The following is a 26,037-nucleotide window of genomic DNA, read 5'->3' on the forward strand; positions in this document are numbered from 1 at the left end:
TGGTGGACAGGAGTACTTCTATGATCCATCTGACTCTTTTCCTTTTGATCTAGGCGGTGATATCCCATTTGATCCTGGTGGATTTTGTAATGAGTTGCCTGCTGCCACTAATTGTTCTATCTCTATGGATGCTTGGACGGGATCTAAGAACCCTAATACACTTCGTATGAAGGGAAGCATATGTGGAAAGCCAGTGTTCATCCTGATAGATAGTGGCAGTACCCACAGTTTTGTCAATAAATCCATTATGTACAAGTTGAATTGTGTTCCCACCGACTTACAGCAGCCCATTAGAGTACAAGTGGCTAATGGTGAAGAGGAAATCAGCACACAGATTTGTCCACAGGTTTCTTTGCAGATGGCTGAAAATTTTGAAGTCAAAGTAAACCTGATCACTTTGGAAATGGGGCCCATAGATATTGTACTTGGTTGTGATTGGTTGATGACCTTAGGCAGGATTACTATGGATTTCTCATAGTTATATATGGAGTTTTTCTCCAATGGACAGCTCATCCGTTTACAGGGGATCCCTAGTAAATCTGATTTTCAGCTTATCACCATTCAACAACTCAAGAAAGAATACAAGAAGCGCTCACAGATATTTGTATTGCATTTGAACAAAGAAACACAGGATCAGCCCAATAATTCAACAAACCATCCAGCCTTGACAGCTCTTCTTGAGGAGTACAGAGATCTATTTGAAGTACCTACTTCATTGCCTCCTAAGAGAGCGGTGGATCACCCCATTGATTTGGAACCCAACTCAAAGACGATCAATAAGCCACCTTACAGATTATCAAAATGTGAACGAGAGGAAGTAGCCAAGCAAATCAAAGAGCTTCTTGAAATGGGATTCATTGAACCAAGTTCTTCACCGTATGCATCCCCAGTCCTGTTAGTCAAAAAGAAAGATGGATCTTTCAGAATGTGCATTGACTACAGGGATCTCAATAAGATAACAGTGAAGAACAGGTATCCTATACCCAGGATAGATGATTTGCTTGATGAACTTAAGGGGGCTCGATTCTTCACGAATATTGATTTGAGATCAGGGTATCATCAGATTCGCATGAGAGAGGGTGATGAGGTCAAGACTGCTTTTAGGACTGATCGTGGGCTTTACCATTTCTTGGTGATGCCATTCGGCCTTACAAACGCTCCAGCTACCTTTCAAAGCCTGATGAATAAGATTCTACAACCTTTCCTCTTTCAGTTTGTCTTGGTGTTCTTCGACGACATTTTGATCTACAGCAAGACTTTTCAGGATCATTTGTCGCATATGAGGAAGGTTTTTGATGTGTTGAGACATCATAGGCTTTTTGCTAAGGAGAAGAAGTGTTCTTTCATGCAGACTGAAGTGGAATACTTGGGACATATAGTCAGTGAAAAAGGAATACAGGCTGATCCCAAAAAGGTGCAATGCATAAAAGATTGGCCAACGCCTACTACTACTACCTCTCTTAGAGGATTTCTTGGTCTATCTTCATTCTATCGCAGATTTATAAAGCATTATGTGGCAATTGCAGCCCCTTTAACTGACAGGTTGAAGAAAGAGGCTTTCTTTTGGGATTCTCTTGCAGATAGCAGCTTCAACCAGTTAAAGGAATTACTTACCTCCGCTCCTATTCTTGTATGCCCGGATTTCTCTAAAGAGTTTACTATACAATGTGATGCTAGTGGCCGTGGCATTGGGGCTGTTTTGCTTCAGGAGCATGAAGTAATTGCATTTGAAAGCCGTAAGCTTACTGATAAGGAGATGGCCATGAATGTTTATGATCAGGAAATGTTGGCTATTCTGCATGCAATCAAGAAATGGCACCATTACTTATATGGCAGCCGATTCAGAGTGCATAGTGATCATCGCGTACTCAAGTATTTCCTTACTCAGTCAAATCTTACTCCAAAGCAACGACGATGGGTAGCAACATTACAAAATTATGACTTTGACATCACTCATACAAGGGGCAAAGATAACATAGTGGCTGATTCTCTCTCTCGTATGTGGGCCTGCAAAGTATCAGCCATGACGGAATTACATAGTGATTGGATTGAAGAGCTACAAGAGGCATATCTCTTAGATGAGGAATTCAGCCAAATCTTTCAGAAATTACAGCAAGGTCTTATGGAAGAAAACTCACATTACCAGCTTAAAAATGGTCTTATTTGGTAGAAGGGCAAGATTGTTATTCCCTCTACTTCTTCTTTCAAGCGAAAAATTATGGAGGAGATGCATTCTTCGCCTTTAGCTGGACACTTGGGAGTTTTCAAGACTTATGACAGGATCAGCAAGAGCTTTTATTGGAAAGGATTGTGGAAAGATGTCAAGGACTTCGTTATGAAGTGTATGCCTTGTCAGCAAAATAAGGATAGCACCCATAAGCCAGGGGGTTTATTGCAGCCATTGCCTATTCCTACGGGTAAATGGACTCATATTACTATGGACTTTATCACTGGCTTACCTACTACCAAGAAGGGGTGGAATAGTATTTATGTGGTGGTTGACAGACTCACCAAAGCAGCTCATTTTATCCCAACAAAAATTCAGTTTACTGCTTCTCAGGTGGCCAACCAGTTTATGGAGCATATTTTCAAATTGCATGGATTACCGCAGGTGATTGTCCATGATAGGGACTCAAAGTTTATGAGTAACTTTTGGCAAGCGGTATTTACATCTATGGGTACCAAGTTGGCTCCATCTACGGCTTATCATCCCCAAACTGATGGACAGACAGAGAGAGTTAATAAATGGTTGGAGACTTATCTTCGCCATTTTTGTTATGATGTCCAAACCGCATGGGATTCTTGGTTACACCTGGCTGAGTTTGCTTATAATAATTCCACTCATGCGAGCATAGGAGTTTCACCCTTTGAGGCTTTGTATGGTTACAAGGTGCCCCTACCCACAGTCATTTTTAACGAAAAGATCAACCCTCATGGGAAGGAAGAGTTGGATAGAATGCAGACCCTTCTTCAGCAATGCAAGGTGAATCTAAGGAAGGCTCAAGATCAGATGAAGATGTATGCTGATGAGAAGAGGAGGCCTTTAGAGTTCCAGGAAGGAGAGCTGGTTTTGTTGAAGGTGCCCAAATCCAAGTATTCTACATTGAAAGATGGATCCAGTAATAAGCTTGCCCACAGATTCTATGGCCCTTACAGGATCCTTAAGCGGATTGGAGATTTGGCATACAGACTAGAGCTTCCCTCTTCTACAAAGATTCATAACGTCTTCCATGTTAGTCAGCTCAAGCCCTATTATGGTGATCCAGTGGATTTAGTTGATGAGCTGCCACCTATTGATGAAGATGGTATCGTTCAGTACATCCCAGAGGCTGTTATAGGTCAGCGTGAAAAGAAGCTTCGATCACGTTCTATTGTGGAATATTTGATTAAATGGAGAGGTTTACCCTCTGAAGAGGCTTCTTGGAGACCTGATTCAATATTGGATGAGTATCCATACTTGAAGGATATATTGGTGGCTGAAGCCTATTGCTTATGGAGCTAGTATTGGTGCAGACTGGTTCAGGACAGCACGCTGTTTTAGAACAGTTTTTGTCGTACTTCATTTTCAGAATTGAGCTATCTACATGAGCTTAAAGTACTCTTCAAGAGCTTCGTTTTGGTATGTGGTACACCTCATTTGGACACTTCTATCAAAAGTTATGGCTGATTTGGTCCAGCAGGGACTGTTATTTCAGCAAGCTGTCTACTTTCTTCTGGAACTATTTGTTGAAGTACTCTTCAAGAGCTTCGTTTTGGTATGTGGTACATGAGCTTAAAGTACTCTTCAAGAGCTTCGTTTTGGTATGTGGTACACCTCATTTGGACACTTCTATCAAAAGTTATGGCTGATTTGGTCCAGCAGGGACTGTTATTTCAGCAAGCTGTCTACTTTCTTCTGGAACTATTTGTTGAAGATTCTATGGCTCCAATGGCTTCTAAGGTTCTTCAAATCATGTATATAGCAGGGTCCACTTTCCGTACTTCAAATTCAGCCCTTGTAATGATAATTCTTCACTCATTCCCTATTTGTAAAGCTGTAAAACAGAGTAGTACTCTGTTCCATCCATCTTTTCTTTAGCTCTTTCTAGTTTTGTTTTTGGGGACAAAAACTTTTGGGAAGGGATAGATTGTAAGAAGCTGGGAATACTTAGAATGCTAATGATATGCCATGTCACATTGACACTGGTATATAAGGAGAGAAGTTGTAATTTTTCACATCTTTTGACATATCAATACAATTACAATCTTTCTCTCCCTTCTTGCTCCAAGCTTCCATGGCTTCTTCATCTTTCCTGTCTTTCTCTCTCCAATTCTAGTCTTTCTCTCTCCTCGTCACTCTATTTCTCTCTCTTCCTGCAGTCTTTCTCTCTCCACTGCAGTCTTTCTCTCTCCTCTTCTTCTCTCCCTAGTTCTCTCTCTGACAGCAAAGAGAGATTGCTGAAATAGACTGCAAGAACTTGATGAACTCAGAAGAACACTACAAGAACACAAGAACTCAAAGAGAATATGCTCAGGAAGTGAAATCCATATACCAAAGCTCAAGAACAGTACAGAATACGAGCAATGTGCACCAATATCCCTCTCCAGCTGAAAGTATTCATGTTGTAGAATGAGTATCTAGGTGAATGACTGAAGTGACTGACTGGGGGAGAGAGCCAATAAATAGGCTACAAATAATGCCAAAAAATGACCCGTTGTACAGCATGAATTTGACACCAAAAATCAGGTCAGCCAACAAAATGCTCTTGGCACAAAATAGAAATGCACATGAGCACACACTATCACCTCTGAAATATACTCTGCTAACACCCTCTCTCAAACCATGGGTGAACACTACAATAAAATAAACAATGATAATGGCTCATCACATTACATAGAAATGCACATGAGCACACACTATCACCTCTGAAATATACTCTACTAACACCCTCTCTCAGACCATGGGTGAACACTACAATAAAATAAACAATGATAATGGCTCATCACATTACATATAACAATTAACATCAAATAGGACCATGGATACCCAAGCAATGGGTGATCAGCTTGATCACCAAGATGCCTTGTAAAGGTGCTGATGTTGATGTTGATCTATGGTATCATCACCAAAGTAAGAACTCCAAGGCTCTAAGAAGAGAAGACCACACTCAGCTTGCTATTTGGAGTAGATCTATCATGAAGAATACAAACTTTCTACCTTGTTTGGGCCTTCTACAAAGTATGCGGGACAACTAGAACTTCCTTTTGCAAAATATAGCTGATTTCTCCTCCGTTTGAGTAGCCCAGCATCCGCATCATATTGTTGTGTATTTGTAGATTCTTTTGAAAGAGAGTACCATTAGTTTAATGTTTTTGATGACTTAGATCAAGAGGCTATTCAATCTTTCTTCGATAGGCGGTCTCATCATTCCGATCATCGAGAAGCTAACACGGTGATAAACGTTCAAAGCCATGTTCTCACTCTAATGGATTGAGAAGATTGGAGCATACTTCTTGTTTCTCTACATGTTTCTCACAAAGCCTGCACTACAAGTCCTTGTATTGTCATGATGGCACCTTCTATTTAGGTGCTTGGGCTTCCTTCTCTCCCCCTAAAAGATCAACTTGATGGTGCAAACTACCCTCTTTGGTCTTCCAAAGTGGAGTGTATCCTTGACACCTTCAACTTGTGGGAGTCTGTTACTACCCTCATCCCCTGTTCAATACAAGACCCACGCATTGATCCTACAATTTACCAAGTAGCCCTTGGGATCAAGGCACAATTCTAGGTCGTAATCTTTTCTCTTCATGAGTCTATACGATTTTGTCCTAGACTTCAGACCACAACAAATGTATCCACTCTTTCAAATACTTTCAATTGATGATTCCCCTTCTATGCAAGACCACATCAACAAAATAGAGTATATTCAAGATGAGCTTCCATCCCTTGATAGAACGATCTAATAGGAGGACATAGCCATGATTCTCATTACTTAGTTGCCATCTCCCAAGTATGATATCTTCTATATCACCTTGCTTACCTTCAAGGTCCGAGAGACTTTTCTATAAGAAAAGCTAGCTCTACTTGTTTTGAAGTACAAAGTGTAGAGATTGATCACTCCACTCTTTGTATTCAGTATTCATTCAAATTTAGTGCAATTTTTCTTCTTTCATTCTATACTTTTCTATTGTACACTCTTATACTTTCTCTAAGGAAAACTGAAACCAGCCTTCATGCTTGGATAGGGTGGTAATAACCTAATTTAATAATAATTACAACAAGGAATTAAGTCACATCTCTTATTGCAAATGAATGGAGTACAACTGAGATTCACGGATCTCCTCCACTAAAGTGCTAGTTGTTGTCATTAATGACTAGTAAGCCTTCAAACCAATTTATCCCTTGGTTTGCTTGGGAAATTAGCCTTCACCCTAGTCGATGCGAGACAAATTTAACCCCAAATTCAAATTGGCTTACTGGCCTCTTGAATCTCCCGGAAATTCTTCAATTTCAACTATTGGAATTCTTAGGCCTTCAATTCTCAACACGCAACTGTCAAAACCCTAATTTCTACTCTAAATTAGGGCTTACAGCAGAGATTTACTAAAATATCCTTCTTTGATGACTCAAACTGCTCGAAAATGCTAAGGGGAGCTGAAAAATGACCGGAGAATGAGAGAAAATGCTGTGTAGAGAGAAATTTCCTATTTTCTTCATGAAAACTACCTCCAATTTGTTGTTGCCATGATCAAAAGAGTGCAGCCATCTTCAATCTGGGAGCCAAAAATAACTGTCACCAGGCTCCAATTATTGTCAACTACCTATTTTGGCTTTTTTGGAGCTATCACCTGCTGATGTAGGCCTTCAAACATTTGTTTCCAGCTTCTGGGCAAGTCTCCAATACTGTAGAATAGTTCAACAATCTCTCCTCCCTTTCCAATACCGTCCTCCTCTCTCACAATGGCTAGAATAGACTTCCATCAACCCCAAAAACGTTTCTCCCATTTGCATAGGCAAGTTTTGTCAAGTGGCATCCTTCTAATCCCATTAGCCAGCATTATCCAACTTATTAAATTAATTTAACAATTATTCTAGTGCTCAAAAAATTAATCTCACCAATCAATAATTAAATTGGCTAGGCCAGTTTGTCTCCCAAGTGTCCCTAAGCAGTTATTGACCCTTAGGCTAGCATTAATTGATAAATTAATGCATAGTCTCTAATGTCACTACTGATATCTCAAGGTCCTGGATCCCACACTGTGAAATAATTGATATGCATCTCACATGTACAAGCCACATTTGCACATTTTATAACTTTAATCAAATGCTAAAAAAAGGTATAAAATTTCACATCTTCGTGACAAAAATAATTCTTTTTCAAAAAACAATCCTTTTGCCAGCAAGTATTTCCTTAGGCTACAATTATTACAAGCAAACAATTATCAACTTAAGGTACTTGATACTCACATTTATACAAACTAGCTTAGCTTGTTATTTTGGCTTCACTGAAAGTGTTACTATATCTCTTCAGTTGGCCATGAGTAACTTCTAGACCAAGCTCTAGTTATTTGAGTCCCAAAGTACATTTTTTAATGGACCATGGTTTCTTCTCTTCTTTCCTATAGAGTTAGGCATGTTGTATGGTTTTCACAATGGTAATTATCAACTACATTTCAAGGTACATGACCTTGTAGCCCGTAGGGTTACAACTCACTATCTATAACTTCTCAAGATAGCCTTTCAAGAAGAAAGGTTTGTTTCTTGAGGGAAACTCACATACTAGATGTAATTAGAAAGAGAAATAACTCAACAAAGCTACTAGCATGTATCCACTTTGACAAGCAAGTTTGGATTTGCACAAGGGCTTGACCCCTAACTAAGTTAAGGTCATTTGACTTATTGAAAATTACAAGCTAGCTTTAACATTAAACCCACTAAAATTAATTTTAAAACAACTTGCTTATTCTTGTTTGGCTTAGACGAAATTAAAGATAGAGATTACTTTTAACTAGGGTCTCCCTCCTGTCGATCTTCTTACAAAGCCTATGATACCAAATTATGCTTCTACTATTTAACTAGTACAAGTAGTACTCTTTTTCTGTACTCTTTTAATGTCAATGAAGCCCCACAACAATAGGGAGAGATTTCATGATAGCACAATTTCCCATAGGCATACCACAATGTCATCGACTTCATTAACCGAATAAAAAAGAACCCATGAGCACAAGATATTCTACTCGATAATTTATGACCAATGATATGAATAATGAGTGACCAATTTTGCTCCTTTAATGTCTTTCAATTTGTAGACAATATGAAAATCTAACAATGGCATCTGGAAGTCCTCGAAAGGAGGTGATGCCACGCTCATGACTATCACAGCTTGCTCCACTACCATTTCATAATCAACTTCCCTTTTGGCAGTAGCTCTTCCAACTCCTTAGGAAATACATCGATGAATTCCTTCATAGACAATGGTTCTTCGTTAGGAGGGTAATCTAGCCGATCAAATATATAGGAAGTCCTTTTCTTATATCCTAAGCTATGCGGAAAGCCTTTGGCCAGCAAAAATGCTCCCGGCCTAAAATAGAAATGCACATAAAAACAAACTCTGTCACCTATGAAATGTACTCTGCTCACAATGCAATTGATGCATGAGAGGGTATCTAAGGGTTGGAGATGGGCATGGTCACTTTCCAGGCTAATTGGTTACAGTTTAAAGGGTTTAGTAACATTGGAACTAGTGATAATCACTACTCAAAGAGAGGGTACTTAAAATGCACTTGCCAAAGAATCAAGGTGGTAGCCCTTGGTGACCAAAAGTCAGATCCAACCTCTTGTGCCTCAAGGATCAGATTTTGGGTCAATCAAATAAAAACATTGTAGAGACTAAACTGGGACATGAGACTAGGTCTAGAGAGATGCCTTCTTGAAGGGATCGAATGTTTCTTTCTTTCCATATACAACCAAACTAGGAAAGAAGATTCTAATGACCAAAATTAGGACAACTTTTGAATCTTCATATCATTCACACAACCAAAGAATCACTCAATCCTCTTGTTGTCAAACTTTTGAAGGAGACTAGAGAAAAGTTTTAGGCAAAGGGGTGTTTTTTTTTTTTTTTTTTTTTTTTTGGGCTGCCTTGTGCACATAGGAATCTAGCAACAGTCACATGGCTTGGCTACAAGGTAGCTGTGAAATGCATTTCTGGCCCTTAAACGTGAAACGTCCAAAACATTTGAAACGTTTCACTAAAATATGAAATGCCTTGTGTGAATTGGTTGATTGGACGTGAATTTTAAATTAAAAGATAAAAGATGAACCTCACCCTAGTAGATACATTGCCAAGAAAAGATTAAATCAAAAAATTCTCTTCCTTTTCAATTTCAAGAACCTTATACACTAATGCTTGATGCATATGCTTGGTCTCATCTCTATTTTAATGTGCGCATGTGCATCACACACGCATGCACAAATAAAGAGGCATCATTTGTTGAAATGAAAGGATTTACATGGTATAAATATGTAAACTGTAAGCTTTTTCAATATTCATACTAGCTGAGATCAAATCATGTCAAATGGAGCATTTCAAAGAAAACACTCTTGATGTCTACACAGTGAAGCTTTGCAGACAGAATGTACCCTTAAAAAGAGATTATATTCTCTGCAGCAGTTTCACAAGTTTTTGTTAATTTGATGTCAAAACAACATTCTTATGCAGTACTCTTTGACAAGAAAGGTTGAAATCGAATACCTCCAGAAGTTCATTGGGCATGTCATGCCGGTCATACATTCTCATCACTTGCAAGAACAAATTTCTGGGAGTGCACTCCATGTTGGCTTTAAAAATTTTATTAAAGACCTCCATAGCCTCTTCAACTCGATTCTCCATATCCAAAGCTTGTATAAGTAGCACGTACGTACCTAGTGTTTTCCCTTGCCCTTTGCCAAGCATCCACTTAGTTATCTGTGCACTACCAATAGCAGGTGATAAACCATCATAATAGCCTGGAGCCATGCCAATTATTAAAATAAACAGCTTGAACTATATAACAGAGAGCTAACCTGTATCACACGCTTCCAATTTTGTTCAAACTTAAGGGTGGTTAAGGCTTTTTTCACTGCAATGAGAGGAAAATCTATTTCCCAAGCAATAAAAGTATCCAAAGCTCCATAAAGTTCTTCTTTCACATCCGAAACTGTGCGAATCTGCTTAGCCAATATGTCTTAATTAACTTAGTGTTGACGCAGCGCACAACAATGAATCACATGAGCACAACATGTAATAGAAGCTTACACTGTCAAGAAGTTTTTGTGACTTGCTCAATGTACCTCTCCTTTGTCGAGTTTTCCAAATGCGAGGCCTTCTAGGTCTTTGTCCACCCCCAAAGCAGACCTGAAGTCACAAATTTCATCTCTCTCTCTCTCTCTCTCTCTCTCTCTCTCTCTCTCTCTCTCTGTGCGCATGCGTGTGTGTGTGCATGTGTGCACGTGAGATAAAGGTTGATAAATTAAAGAGTACTCAGATGTACAAGAAGCCAACTGGCCAACATGCGAGAGTCATATTCATCTCTGGGAAAAACAAAACCTAAAAAATTCAAAAGGGTGACAGCAAGAAAGAGAACACTGGACTGCTGACACATGACCACTGAACTGGTGTGAACTAATGCTGGTTTGGACTGATGCTGAATGCACACTGACAAGAACCCATGCTGACATGAACTGGGGTGTTGGCATGAAACTGAAATTGAAACTGGAATGCTGCCATGGTCTGGAATGTTCTCTTGACCTACCTATGGCCTGGGAGGTTATGTTATACTGCTGCAGACTTGTCTGTGGCAAAAGGCCGCTACTACCCTGACATGCAGTGACACAGCAGTGCAGTCATGTAGCAGGGCAGTTTGGATCCAAACAACAAAGAGTAACAGTTTGATTTTTACAAGCACTGACAATGATATCAAGTCTTAAGGGTGCTCCCAGCGCTACCATCAAAGTTCTGAATATGATCAGTGAAAATACTGAGATGCAGTTTCTTGTGCAATTCTGAATGCCTTTGTCTACAAAAGTGCATGCATGATGCAACATCTGTTTGCTGTGACTCTCTGAAATGACTGAGTTGGAAGTCAGATTAGTTTAACTATTGCTTGTATGTGCCTGGGTTTTTTTTATCATGTGCCTGTCAAACTAAGGAACTAATCAAGCATGTGTCTGCTGAACACAAGCAATATTAACACATCTATGTGAGCAGATGATATGTGGAGCATGACAAAAGATACCCTTCAGAACATAGCCCAGGTGTCTATGAAACCAACCTTCCTCCTTGGATAGGGTGGTAATTCCCTGATTAAGCACTCAGTAATCAGCAAATAAATATAAATTGAAATGCACAATTTACCTTAATAATCTTGGACAATAGACACCATGTTGGCCCCAAAACTGACGTCCCTTTCAGTATATAGATCTCTTGAGAATGGGTTGGAAAAGGTGAGAGAAAGCCAAGATGAGAGAGAAATCTGATTTCCTTCTTGAGAAAACCCTAAAATCTGCCTACTGCCTGCATTTAATGCAGTCATCTATTGCCAAGCACCTCCAAATGCTGTCACATAATCAACAACGCTGTTGCCAGCCCTTGGAAGCTGCCTCCTTGCTGTCCCCTACCTACTTAGGCCCCCACATGGCTGTCTTCTGTAGCAAATTGTTGTTCTTTGCTCAGAAAATGGACCAACAGCTCCCTCTCTCTGTCTTCCACTGAATCATTGAGACCAAACCCCCAAACGCATTTTGTTCGTTTACACGGGCATTTTTTCCAAGTGGCATCATTCTAAACCCATTTTTCAGCATTATCCAGTCATTTAATTAATTTTCAGAGCCAGATAATCTTGAAAATTAATTTTAGCCCTTCTGACCTTGCCTAAAATTATTTGTACATGTCCATAATTAAATTGGCTAGGCAATTTGCAACCTAGAGTGGTCCCCAACCTTTGTTGACCCTTAGACTAGCATTAATTAATTAACTAACTAATGCTAGTCCCTAGTGTCACCATTAACACTTATTGGCCCAATAAGTGTCATAGGGTCAAAACTGAAACCAATTGACCACCAAAACCTAGTTGGCATAACTTATCACAACTTTTGCCTTTGACACCCTTTCCATCCTCAGGGTCCTTGGCCTATTACCATAAAATAACTGCCATGTGCAACACATGTGCTAAACAACCTTGCACATTTGATTAATAACTTAATCAAATGTTATCGGCAAGATTAAAGCATCTCAAAATTTCACATCCCCGTGACAATCTATGTGGACTGGCATGTGTCCAAAAAAGCCACCTCCATATGTGCTAGGCAATACTGCCCTATAGAGAAGATTTGAGTAGTGAGAGAGCAAGAGAGACACGTAAATAGCCTTGGGGATACGAGTTTTATTTAATATGTTGGAACAGTGGCTAAGAAACAAGTGTTATTCCCTACGGTTTAAAAGGTTGCCCCGAGGTTATATTATCCAAGGCGACCCTTGTGTGTGACTAGACACCATTGACATGGTGCACCAACCAAGCCCCACCCAAGCGCCCGCTTTGAAGTAGTCCATGGGCTACCTACCTATGGTGTTGTGCAAGGCCACTTGCCCACAAGTTCTTATTATATTTCCTTGGTTCTATTACTGATATTTTAAAAGCCTCTGACCCCCTCAAGTCACTAACAAAACCCTCTTTGGGGCTGCATCCTCAGGCTGCCCACCCCCAAAACTGTGCAAGGCCAACCACTCACTACATTATCCACAGCCACTATCCACCCGATAAGCATTTGCAGGCTTCCTAGGTTAATGGCCACAACACTATGTATCAATCGTGTCCTTGAGGTTGTCCACACCTGCATAATGAGTCATTCTCAAGATCAAGGCACAACCCGCCCAAGATGGCTATTCTGCTACATGTCCTTCCTACCTTAGTGTAAACAGCTTGCTTGCTTAGAACTCTGCCCTCAGGAACACAAAAGGATCCACTACCATTTTTGCAGTCTACCTACATTGTAACTTTCAGGGCTGCACTCCCTTTTTTGTGTTTTCTTTTTTTTCTATTAACTATTAATAGGCTCCCGTATGGAGACTAGTCTTACTGTTTGCATGGACTGCCCCTTCACTTAGGGATCCCCCAAAAGGGCCACAACAAGGCCATTGCCCAACAGGCATGCCTAGAGACACCATCAAGGCGGTTGAGGGCACTGTCCTGAATTTACTGACTTGCCCATAATACAGCTTGCTGATAATATAGCACCTGAGAGATGGGATTTAGCACAGCTGCCAGGCCAAAGTCCCGGTCAAATAGCTCACACAGGTCAAGAGGGAGCTCAGTGAATATTGCATGTTGTGGCTGTGTTTGAGTACCTTGTCATTATGGGAAACATATGGGGCACCACCCAGCCCTTTGGCCTTCAGGCCACACCTTCAAGCCTGAACAACACAAACTGTCCAATCACATCATGACCCTCTCAAAGAGCCGGCCTCAATCCAAGCAGGTAAGGCCTCTACCCATCATCCAAGACGAACAACACCACTCCCCAAAGGGGCACCACCTAAGGCAAAACTGCCTTGAAGGGTCTCTTGTTGGCCTAGCTTCCTGGCAGAGGCACCACCCATGTCTAACTGACTGCCTATTACATACAAGGGACCCATCCCTACTCCAAAGAATCAAACCATATTACTCTCTTTGGGACTGGCTTGGCTTTCCCAACAAAAGTCAGCCATCCTAACCATTGTGCTGTCATGGCTGTCAGGATAGAGGGCACCAATGGAAGCATGAGAAATTGCTGTAACAGACTGCATAGACACAAAACACAAAGAGAAATGCTGCAAAGAGCAAAATAACTCAAGAAGAATATGCTTGGGAAATGGAATCCACATACCAAGGCACAAGATAGTACAAGCTCAAGCTCAGAGTCACCAGCAATGGTCATGGTCTGCCTCTCTCAACCAGGAAGCAACTGAAGTGAATGAAGGAGAGGAAGGAGCCTGCCTATAAATAGGGAATAAAGATACCAAAGTAGAAGACTAGTCAGGCAGCCCCAAAGTAGGCACCTAAATACCAGCCAGCCACAAGTGGACTGGCACTGAAGATCAAGACCGCCCACCACAACTCTCTCAAGCACAAATCAAGGAAACGCCCACTAAAATAGACTCTAATACCCATGAGATGTGCAATCTACTAACACCCTCTTCCAAATCATGGGTGATCATACACCAAGAGATACAATGATAATGATGCATCATAGTACATACAACAATGATACTCAAAGAGGACCGTGGATACCCAAGTAGTGGGTGGTCAAGCCGCCACCAAGGTGCCTCGAAAATAAATTGATGTCAATGCCAATAGTACCAAGCCCCTAAATCGCAAAGGATGATGACTCATCAATGGATTCCTTACCCTTCTTCTTGTCCTTTTACTCCCGCTTCTTCTGCAATGCCACTAGTTCCTTGCATTCCTTTCAAAGATGCCCCTTCTTACCCTAGTGATAACACTATGCCATCGTCTTTTCATATCAAAAAATATCTGACAAGGGGAAGTTTGTTATAAAGTTTGGATGAATAGCCAGTCAAGAGGTCTATAATGCCAGGCCACGTGGGTATGTAAAAGGAAAAAAATGCCAAAAAACAATGTCATGAGAAAAGCATCTCTCCTTTTCCTCATAGTCTTTGAACTGCCTTGTATACTCTCCCATCCCCCCAGAGAATATACACAATCTATGTCCAAATCCTTAAGAGCTTCTGCAATACACTTAATTAATGAAAAACCCTAAAAAGGGGAGCGGTCCGAAAGAATTCCAGTGGTCCCCCAAAAACCCTAATTCTTTGGGGCACCCTTCAACATCTATAAATAGATACGCTGCCCCCATTCAGCCTTATTCCCATTTGTGCAAGTTTCAACACCCTTGAGTGCAGATTTCAGCCATCAGTCTACCTCTACGTGGTTGTCTAGCCTTCGAGACTGTTGCCACCTCTCCATCAGCTCTTTCAAACCCTAGCGCCTTCCTTCACGCTATTGCCCACTCTTTCGCGCCTTCCTCCAAACTGCGTTTGGCATCTTCCAGCCATCACTAGCATCTTCATCAACTCCAACTACTTGCATTTGGTGTCTCTTCTTCTAGGCAACAAGTGTTGGTGCTCCTCCTCATCCAAGTGACATCCACAGTTTGCATTTACACTCATCTAGGGGCCGCCTTCCATATCCACAACTTCTCCTACTTGCGTTTGGTGCTCAAGCCCTTCTGGCATCATCATTTTGCAGACTACACACTCCAACTCGTGGTTATAGATTTGGGATCGGTTTCCGATGGACGTCACTCTTTGACACACTGCTCTGCCCTTGAGTATCCGTACACTCTTACATTCATTTGCAGTATTCATTCACTTCAGAGTTGTGTTCTTCTCTCCCTTCTTCTGTTTGTGTTTGAGTTTTGAGTTTTGCATTTAGGGTTTGAGTTTTGCTTTCTGTGTCTATGTCTATCTCTTTGTGTTTCTGTCATGGTTATACACTCTGTGTTTCCTCAATGCAAACCCTTGCAATTTTCTTCACATTGGCAACTCCAGAGCCAAACCACTCTCCCATTGTAGATGCTACATGTGAAGAGAACCTCCTCCAAGATAAGAGCTTCTCTTCCCTGGTGTAGCCTCTTTGTGTCTTAGAAGCTAGTTGAAGAGAAGTGGTAGTCTCTATTGCACTAAATTATCATTAGCTTTCATTAAACATCCCCAAAACTCAAGTTAATTAATTAACTTTACATTTTTTTAAATCGGGAGTGATTTGAGAGAGTTTCATTGTCCCACATGTAAACCCTAGCTTGGGGGGCCCCAAACTTTTTATAAATAGACAGCCTACCCTCCCACTCGACCTAATCTAATATTTGCAGGTTTCAAGTGCTAGAGCTTTGCTACTCACACCTCATTCATGGAGGACATCTCAGCCAAATATGTCTAACATTGTCTATAGCCGTATGGCGTCTATTTCCAGCCTTCCCACACTACCCACACCCCTTCTTGCTGCCGCCATCACTCCAAGATGCTGCATTTCAGCCTGATGGCCTGATTGTAGGCTGCCATTGCAATTGCAATACCCCTACCATAAACATACTGCTGTGTTTAGTTTCTACTGCTACCATCTACCACTTCATAATCATCAGAAAACTGTGTTTTAACTCTTCCATTGCCTCCCAAGCTGCCATTCACCATCTAGAGGCTGCATTTGCAGATTTTATCTCTCCTCTGCCTATTTGACACAATTCCGGCATCTATATTGCTGATTTACTGCCGCCATACATCTTCAGAGGCTGCCTTGCTATGTTTTGCACTCCTCAGCCCACGCATGTCTCTCCTATTGCCTCGCACATACCTCGTCTTGTCTCATCGCTGCAATCTCTGCAACAAAGAGGGAAACTCGATGGAGTCTAGGGAATCATATGAATTCGTGCCCATCTCTTCCTTGCTCCGAACACCCTCTATCAAGTCCTAAGACACCCACTATCATATGCATCTCCTCCTCCACCATGCCAAGCAAAGGTTTGGAGCAGCCTTGGAGCTCCACAAGCTGCCTTCGCATGCACCTTGGGTGGATACAAGAAAAGATTTCAAGCAGCCTACAAGTAATCTTGAAGTAAGAGGCGACAACACAAGTTGTGTACAAAATTGAGTAAACTAGAAGTTTACATGTAATATGTCCATATCATATGGATAAAAGATGTTGGGAATAAAGGGCCATCGTGCCTTTTATATGTGCACGGGTGTGAACACACCCTTAGCACATTGTACTTGCATATATATATATCTATCTAAAAACCTAGAGTGGTACACTCGTCATTGTACCAAAAACGTGCTCACACTCTACACAGCTTGCTTTCACTCTCTCTCTCTGTCTCTCACTGCGCATACGACAGTCTACCTTGATCTTCGTGCCTAATCGATTCTTACAAATTGGTATCAGATCGTAAGGTGCTGCAAACGGTCGTCAGGCTGAGGTAGAAGACCAGAGCTGGCAAGAGACAGCTCTAGGGCAAGCACGAGAGTCACAGGCAGGCTCGTGTACTGGAGAGACAGTCGACAAGTGCAAGCCTGAGGCAATCGACTGGTGCAACAACTAACAGAGACTGCAAGTGACGATTGACCAGCGTGGTCCAATAGGCGACAACGTGACAGGCGTCGACCAGTGGGCGTGATGTCTGCAAGGACCAGCGCGACCAAGTGCTACCGGGTCGGGTAGCAGTCGAGAGGGCATGCGGGCACCAAACACGCCATGCCAGCGATCAAGCGTCAGTGCGTGGCGCTATGGGACGCAGTCGCATAGGCGCCTGACGCAGGCAGGTCACGCGGCCCGCCCCACAGGTCAACGAGGTCACAATTTTCAAAATTCTTCTTGAATTTTTTCCTTGGCCTAACCGGGGGTTCGCGCGTACAAGCACGAAAGGTCAAATTTGTGCAATTTTGTCCCAAAAAGTTGGTGCTTCGCCAGACTGAGCACTGTTTGTGAAAAATTGAGGCATCGGCGTTGGAATTGCAAACATTGTGCCCATTTGAATTGGGGATTTCACCAAAATTGTTGAATTTTTGCTCATCTGAGTGAAATTTCTCAACGTTTGACCCACAAAATTTGGGGCTTTTCCCAAATTTGGGGAATTTGATGCAGGACAAGCAAATCTGTCTTAGAAATTGCAAGAATTTGTGACATTTTGTCCCCGACATTTGGGGCTTTTAATGTACATGTGCAAATTGGGCTGAAATTTACCCAATTTCTCGACATTGATGCACATTGGACCCCATGCAACTTGGGTTTTTTGCAGTTTGGGCAAAATTTGTGCAGCATTTGGTCATTTTATGTACATGCAAGTTGAATTCCGCGCAAATTGGACATCAACACTTGGTAAAATTTGGGGGTTTTGCTGAAATTGCTTTATTTTGGCAAAATTGGACAGTCCTATGCATGACAGAGGAAATGCAGATGTGTGTTTGACTCTTTGAGCACAAAATTTTGGGGCTTTTGACCATTCGTGTCAAATTTTATGCATGTAGGTACATGTAAACAGAAATTGCAGCTGAAATTTTGGGATTTCTCATGTAATGTGATGCACATGCCGTTGGAACAGCTGTAATCAGTTGGATAATGCTGTAGCACTTGGTTTGGTGCTTCTGAAAACTTAATTACAGATCTGAAATCTGTACTTCTACGTGGTCATTTATTGTTGATTGGTACTTGTTTGTACCTTGGTCACTTGGATGACAGTTTGGGCCTACATTTGCTGGTTTTTTTGTCACGTTTGGGCTGAAAACCATGGCTGGCAGCAATGACAGCAGTAATTTGATGCATATAAAGAAGCTTGAAGACGCACATAATTTTGCAGTGTGGCAAAAACAATGCTACAATATCCTGTTACAAAAGAAGCAGGCAAAGCTAATCAAAACCAAAGGGCCAAAGCCTGCGGACATGGATTAGGACGATTGGGATGAGTTGAATGAGCTTGCACGCTCAACCATAGAGCTATCGATTTCTGATGCCTTGCTCTTCAACATTGAAGGTTTGGATTCTGCATATGCTATATGGACTAGACTGGAAGAACTATATGCACAGAAGAGTGCTGCAAGCAAAGTGTATTGGCTGAAAAAGCTTATGGATTTGCGTATGAAAGAAGGTACAGCAATGTCTACTCACTTGAGTGAGTTTAACTCCATTTTCAGCCAGCTGGTTACCTTGAAGTTCATGATTGATGAGGAATTTAAGGCTACTTTCTTGCTTTGCACTCTACCAGAGAGTTGGGATACATTCAGGATTGCTATGAGCAATTCTAATGTGATCCTTTTGTATGCTGATGTAGAGAGTGCTCTACTTATGAAAGAGATGAATCGGCAGAACAATGCATCCAGTAAGTCTTCCAGTGCTTTGCATACTAGGGTTAGATCACAGCAAAAGGGCAAATATGATGGCAAGGGACGCAGTAAATCACGTGGCAAAGATGTTGAATGCCATCATTGTGGCAAGAAGGGTCACTTTAAATGTGACTGCTACAAATGGAAGAAAGAGAAAGGAAAAGGCAAGAAGACAGATGATAGCAAGGAAGAGAAGAAGGACAATCGGCCTAAGAAGAGCAGTGTAAAAATTGAAGAGGTGAATGTAGTCACTCATGACAGTGACAATGGGAGTGATGTACTCTTTGTCTCTTCACATTTTGGTGCACATGCTTTACTTGCAGATACAGATGATGACATGCATACCTGGATTCTTGATTTAGGTGCTTCCTTTCATGTCACTTGTCATCGTGAGTGGTTTTCCACCTATACAGGGGGTCGACATGGTGTTGTCCATCTTGGGAACAACTATGCATGTGAGATTGCAGGTATTGGCAGTGTGCAGTTATAGTTTCAGCATGGCTCTGTCTTTACACTTCAGCACGTATGGCATGTACCTCAGCTCAAGAAGAGCTTGATTAGCACAAGGCAGCTAGATAATGATGGTTTTCATACCACTTTTGGTGATGGAAAATGGAAGATCTGTAAGGGATCTAGGGTTATTGCCTGAGGTTACAAAAGTGATACTTTATATCCACTTCATGTATCTAGTGTGTGTTACCATGTTGTTGCCGTGACCGAGCAGCCAAGCATTTCTTTGTGGCATGGCCGATTGGGACACATGAGTCAAACAAGAATGAAAGTGCTTTCTCGTTTGGGTTACTTGCCTTGTCTTCGTTATGCTAATTTTGAGCATTGTGATCATTGCATTTATGGCAAACATGCAAAGACGTCACATAAAAAATCTCTTTCTTTGAAATCTTCTCCTCTAGAGTTAGTACATTCGGATGTATGTCAAATGCCAGGATTATCTTTAGGGGGGAAGAAATATTTTGTCACCTTTGTCGATGGTGCTACACGGAAAGTATGGGTTTACCCTATTCGTAGTAAGGATGAAGTGCTTGATAAGTTTAAAAAATTATTGGCATTGGCTAAAAATCAAACAGATAAGACACTTAAGTGTCTTCACTCTGACAATGGTGGGGAATATGTGTCCAAGGCCTTTCAGGCATTTTGCGACAGCAAAGGGATAAAGAGGGAGCTCACTGCCCCTCATAATCCACGCCAAAATGGAGTTGCAGAGCGTATGAATCGGACCATACATGATAAGGTCCGTACGATGTTGTCTCATGCTGCATTACCACATGGTTTTTGGGCAAAGGCTGTTATGACAGCCGTTCACTTGATTAATCGGTCACCAAACAAGTCTTTGGGGGGAGGAGTTCCCCAAGAAGCGTGGTCGGGCAAGCCACCTTCATATGCCCATCTGAAAGTCTTTGGCTGCGAGGATTTTGTGCACAACGCAACAAACTTGAGCCAAAGTCCTGTAAATGCATTTTCCTAGGATATGGTAACGAGGGTGAAATGACGTTATCTTCCGGAAAGATCGCATGCATAAACAGCCCGAAAAGACTGAGGAGGTCCGTAGGGTTGTATTCCGAGAAGAAATACTTTTTGGACAACAAAATGTGCCTATTGTACAGCAGCAAATACCTGCTGTAAATGAACCTGTAAATGCAAGAAATGATTAGCCAGCTATTGTCCATGAAAATGAGCCATTACATGTACAGGAACAGCTAGGACAGCAAGCTGTTGATGCTGATTTGCAGGCTGAAATGCCAGGACAGCATGCTGAAAATAGAAATTTGCAGGAACAGCCAGCAAACAATGACCATTGGGTTAGGAGATCGTCTAGGGCTAGTAGACAATCTGACAGGTTTGTTCCTGGTGCAATTAATGTGGCTGATTATGTCATGTTGACAAACTATGGTGAACTGTCTTGCTTCAAGGAAGCAATGGACAGACAGGACAGTAAGAAATGGTGTAAAGCCATGCTATCAGAGATAGAATCTCTTGAAAAAAATGGCACTTGGGACTTGGTGCACTTGCCTAAAGGACAGAAAACCCTTCCATGCAAATGGGTTTACAAGATGAAGGTCCACTTCTGGTTCCTCACCAAAGTACAAAGCAAGATTGGTTGCAAAAGGGTACAAGTAGGAGCATGGAATTGACTTTGATGAGATGTCAAGATGACTACATTGAGAACCATTTTGGGCTTGGTAGCGATTGAGGATATGGAGCCCATACAGATGGATGTAAAGACTACGTTTTTACATGGTGATTTGCATGAAGACATATATATGCAGCAGCCTGAAGGGTTTGTTGAACAAGGGAAAGAAAAAATGGTATGTAAACTCAAAAGGAGTTTGTATGGGTTGAAACAAGCACCAAGAGAATGGTATCATAAGTTTAATACATTCATGCAGTCCCAAGGCTTTCATAGAAGTCAAGTGAATCACTGCTTATACACCAAGAAGGCAGCAGATGGCAGTCTAATTATCTTGGTTTTGTATGTTGACATGCTGATTGCTCGCAAGGATACTCATGCCTTAGACTCATTGAAGCAAAGTCTTCATGGCAACTTTCACATGAAGGATCTTGGTGATGCAAATCACATTCTTGGCGTGCGAATACTCAGAGAAAGATCGAAAGGCTTACTCTATCTATCTCAGCAGGAGTATATCTCCAAAGTTTTGCAGCGTTTCAATATGGAGGGGGGGAAAACCATTAGGGTTCCATTCCCTCCATATGTGAAACTTAGTGCAGAGGACAGCCCTACATCTGATGATGAGAAGGCTGAAATGGCCAAGATACCATATGCTTCAGCTGTTGGCAGTTTGATGTATGCTATGGTTGCTACACGTCCTGACATTGCCTTTGCAGTGGGAATGGTTAGCAGATACATGGCAACCCCTCGCAAGAAGCATTGGGATGCAGTGAAAAGTATTATGAGATACCTCAAAGGCACAAAGGAGTTGTGAATCTGCTTTGGAAAGCAGAAGGCATCTATTGTTGGCTTTACGAATGCAGACTATGCTGGTCATGCGGACTGCAAGAAGTCCACTTTTGGGTATGTGTTTACTTTCATAGGAGAAGCAGTCTCTTGGATCTCCGGGCTATAAAAGTGTGTTGCATTGTCTACTACAGAGGCAGAGTATGTGGCTGCCACTGAGGCATGCAAGGAGGCCTTATGGCTTTCGCGTCTAGTGGGAAAGCTTGGCATCACAAAGTTACCTGTTCTCCATTGTGATAGTCAAAGTGCTATCATGCTAGCACGGAACCCTGTCTTTCATGCAAAGACAAAGCACATACAGGTGAAGTACCACTTCATTAGAGATGTACTTGACAGCAAGAGCATTAAGCTTGTCAAAGTGCATACAGATGATAATCCTGTAGACCTTCTCACAAAGGGTCTTCCAGCAGAGAGGTTTGCTCATTGTCGACAAATGATGGGAGTTGGATAGATATATTTATTTCAACTTTGTACATACCTAGACTTAGCTAATTCTTTTCTCCTCTTAAGGCGCATTGCCTTTAGGTGGAAGGTTGTTGGGAATAAAGGGCCATCGTGCCTTTTATATGTGCACGGGTGTGAACACATCCTTAGCACATTGTACTTGTATATATATATATATATATATATATATATATATATATATATATATATATATATATATATATATATATATATATGTATGTGTGTGTGTGTGTCTAAAAACCTAAAGTGATACACTCGTCATTATACCAAAAACGTGCTCACACTCTACACAACTTGCTTTCGCTCTCTCTCTCTGTCTCACTACGCATACGACAGTCTGCCTCGATCTTCGTGCCTAATCCATTCTTACAAAAGAAAAGTTAAGCCTATTAACTAAATTTTGGACATTTCATAGGCAAAACTCCTTTGCTCCTAAAAAGTTAGGTTCGTTTTTCCTTCTTTGGAAACACAAGTTTTGTTTGGATTATGTTCCATAAGCATAATCCACTTATATACAAAACGTTTTGTATATTTGAAACTATAGAGGAGACAAGTTTTCATAACTACATTCAAACATCCATGATGTCCAAGGATGTAACATTGATGACCATACCAAGACATCCCTATCAAGAACCAAGAATGGAAACAAGGAACACATAGGAACACGGATGCCCCATTCTTGGTATAGGGAGGGATCGAGATGTTGAAAAGTATGATAATTGGATGATTTGAATTATTCAAAAACAAACACTTTACAAGTGTACAAAGACCCTTCAAATGTATCCCTTTAAAGAATGTATTGCACTAGTAAAGAAAAATTAAACATTGCATTATTTTAAGTAGAAACAATGGATTGGAAAAAAAGGATCCAAATATCTCAAAGTTTAGTGTGTACGTGTGTGAATAAACTACAATAAGCAATAGAGAAAGAAGAGTGAAAAGTGATGATGAAGGGGTAAAAAACAAGGTAGAAACGAGTTTTTAAAAAAGAGTCCGAAAATATTGAAATATCTGCTTACTTGAGCCAGTTCCATGCTATACTCAAGAACTTGACTTCGCGCGACATCACTTTTGCAGAGGATGTCACTCCTCTTTTCTTGCTTGGTACTCTTAATGAGTCATGGGATGTATTCCGCACTACATTATGTGCCTCTACTGCTACCTTGAAATTATCTGATGTTGAGAGTGCTCTTCTGCAAGAAGAGGTTAACCGTAAGAATTTGGATACCTCTCGTGTGTCGTATGCTATGACAGTTAGAGGCAGGAATGATGGATATGGAAAGCATGGCAGTGGCAGTGGCCGTGGAAGGGATTCTCAAAAATCTCGGTCCAAGTCTCGTGGGAAGTCACATAGCAAATCCCGTGGCAGCATATAGCTTACCAGCTCCTTGATTACCCATTTCCTACAAGAGAAACAAACATTCCTAACAAGGAACTACTATCAAGACTTGTAGCAAGAATGTTCCACCAATTATGAGTGCATTCCACATTCTTATCCCTTTCTAAACAATGTCCTCCATTCCTACCTTCATTCCACCGGCTCCATGTCGCTATGTCCCAAGACCACTAGATGTCTCATGGTGCCAAGCCTCCTACTAAAGAACTAAGGGCACCATCTCCTTCACTATCAACTTGTGATACAACAATGAGGTAAGCAAACTAGAATACAAGAAAACATAGATCTTGGGAAGAGCAAAGAGTGGTGTAACTACATCCTCCTTTCAACATCCTTCTCATATGATGGAGTCTCACTCAATCCCTACTTCATGCCATTGATGCAGTCCTTCATGGTAGGAGATATAATTGACAACAGATAAAAGCTGCAACCGCATCTCCGACATGACTTGATAAGGGAGAGTACTAATCTCATAGGGACTTGCAAAACATCCCTTCCTCTCACAACCTAGGCACAGATACTTTATCTAAAACAAAGCAACATCAATACACTCCTAATAAAGTAAGACCTAGGTTGGCATGGATCCAACCCCACAATAATGCCTTATAAAGGGACTCTTAATCATTGTCAAAGGCCGTGGGATAGGGAGTAGACTTGATCACCAACTCCCACAAGCCATATGCATCAAAGAACCCTTGAGAGTCAGCCTTCAGCTTCCAAAGGAAATAGTTGGTGCCATCCAGCTTTTAAGCTTTTGGGGGAGTTCAAGAGGATGAGAACCTCAACGATTGGCACCTAAAGATGATGACAAGCAAAACCCTCAACATCCAAAGGATGTGCATTATTTTATGCCTGACTTTAAAAATGTACAAGGATGGGAGCTATTGCAATAGGTAGCTGTCCACCCAAAAATTCACAAATCCCAACTACTCCTACATGGCTATGCACCCACACTGCCAATCCGGGCCGCTCCACCAAAACCAAAATTAGCGACATCCAATGTCAACCATTCAGATTCCAAGCATCTCGCTGACAGCGACCTCCTTCTAGGCAGAACGCAAATTTGTAGCTTGATCAAGCCGAAAATGCAGATTTGTGGGTCTGTCCATGAAGTGCCTGCTCAATACAATATCCATGGATTCCAAAGGCACAACCTGTAATTGCCTATTTTCAAGAGTATCCCGATAGCCCAGTCAAAGAGCCATTACACTGCTAATAGAATGACTCAGGACTATATACCTTGCTACTATTGCCCTTACCCGGCTGTAAGCAATTTGAAATAATTTAAATGCCATACCCACACATCATGCTGGACGACTATTAGAAGCAATTGGGTGGCTGTTAGGGGTATTGTGCAAAACCATCACAAAACTAAGATAATGGAGCATTCTCTACAAGCTTTTTACAAATAATTCCGATGACTCGTTTTGAACTAAGCGATGAGCCATCATCATAAATGTGAATAATGGATCTGAATCAAACGGCAATACGACTCACCCATCGTTCTGCTGTGCGATATAGTATAGGGTCCAGCTGGAACTGTCTGCAAATGCTAGAGCCGATAGAGTGGTGACAATGAAAAAGAAGAGGAAAAAAAATGATCATGATGTGATGGCACTATTATAAAAGAGTCATGTAGAGAAGATGATCCAGGAAATGCTACCATAAATGAGCCTACCGAGTGTGGGAGGGAAGCCGTGACGAAAAGGGAGACGTAGAGAAAAGCCCGTGAGAGACTGGATGCGGAGACAGCCGCTGACCTTCCGGCAGCTGGGAGAAGCTGGCGGAAGCAAGAGGGCCTGTCCTTCGGCTGAGCTGTCGCCGCTGCCTGTTGTTGTTGTTGCAGAACGAGGTGCGCTGTGCAAGGAGGAGGTATTTGGTGCTGCCCCACAGGCTACTCCGTAGGGCGTGACTGCCGACCGCGCCCCGGCTTGTGGTCGCTCGCCATAGCTGCATGTCTGCCACTTCCATGAATGCTAGCTCGACAAGAGGGAAATGCTGAAAATATCAGTGTAAGATTGAGACTCTTGAGGATAGAGATTATGCTTGTATATTGTATATGTAAAAGCTCCTTGCCATTTGGTAGATTTTTTTTTCCCTTTTTTGTCCTTTTTGGCTATGTATATGAGTTTTTCAAACATGAAAGATGAGTTTAAATTAAAAATAAATTATGTGGCGAAAGGGGGGGCAGGGGTGGGGATACCAACGCCCAGGAGCTCCTTCCATACGATGACTACTAAGGCTCTGCTCTGGACCCATACAAGGTCCTCACAAGGTGCTAGTAAAGTGCTTGCAAG

At 41.6% G+C, this 26,037-nt stretch overlaps 1 protein-coding gene across 4 annotated transcripts in view; it reads right to left on the reverse strand.

Annotated features, from left to right (window-relative positions):
• LOC148017125 (uncharacterized) overlaps window positions 1-25,763 on the reverse strand; it is a 42,219-nt gene extending 16,456 nt beyond the window's left edge. For 3 of the 4 annotated variants that reach the window (XM_087663503.1, XM_087663502.1, XM_087663501.1), the window contains exons 1-5: window positions 25,419-25,763; window positions 25,238-25,292; window positions 10,278-10,376; window positions 10,046-10,189; window positions 9,735-9,947 (exon numbers count right to left, since the gene is read on the reverse strand). In XM_087663503.1, the coding sequence (XP_087519629.1) occupies window positions 9,735-9,947; window positions 10,046-10,189; window positions 10,278-10,376; window positions 25,238-25,292; window positions 25,419-25,711 (804 nt within the window). In that variant the 5' untranslated portion in view covers window positions 25,712-25,763. The remainder of the gene's footprint in view (window positions 1-9,734; window positions 9,948-10,045; window positions 10,190-10,277; window positions 10,377-25,237; window positions 25,293-25,418) is intronic. The other variant, XM_087663504.1, reaches the window with a different exon arrangement.
• Between the last annotated feature and the right edge of the window lie 274 nt (window positions 25,764-26,037).

This window comes from Lygodium microphyllum, chromosome 22, assembly GCF_053477565.2.
Source record: "Lygodium microphyllum isolate KBCC chromosome 22, Lygodium_microphyllum_v1.1.10, whole genome shotgun sequence".
Classification (NCBI taxonomy): Eukaryota; Viridiplantae; Streptophyta; class Polypodiopsida; order Schizaeales; family Lygodiaceae; genus Lygodium; species Lygodium microphyllum.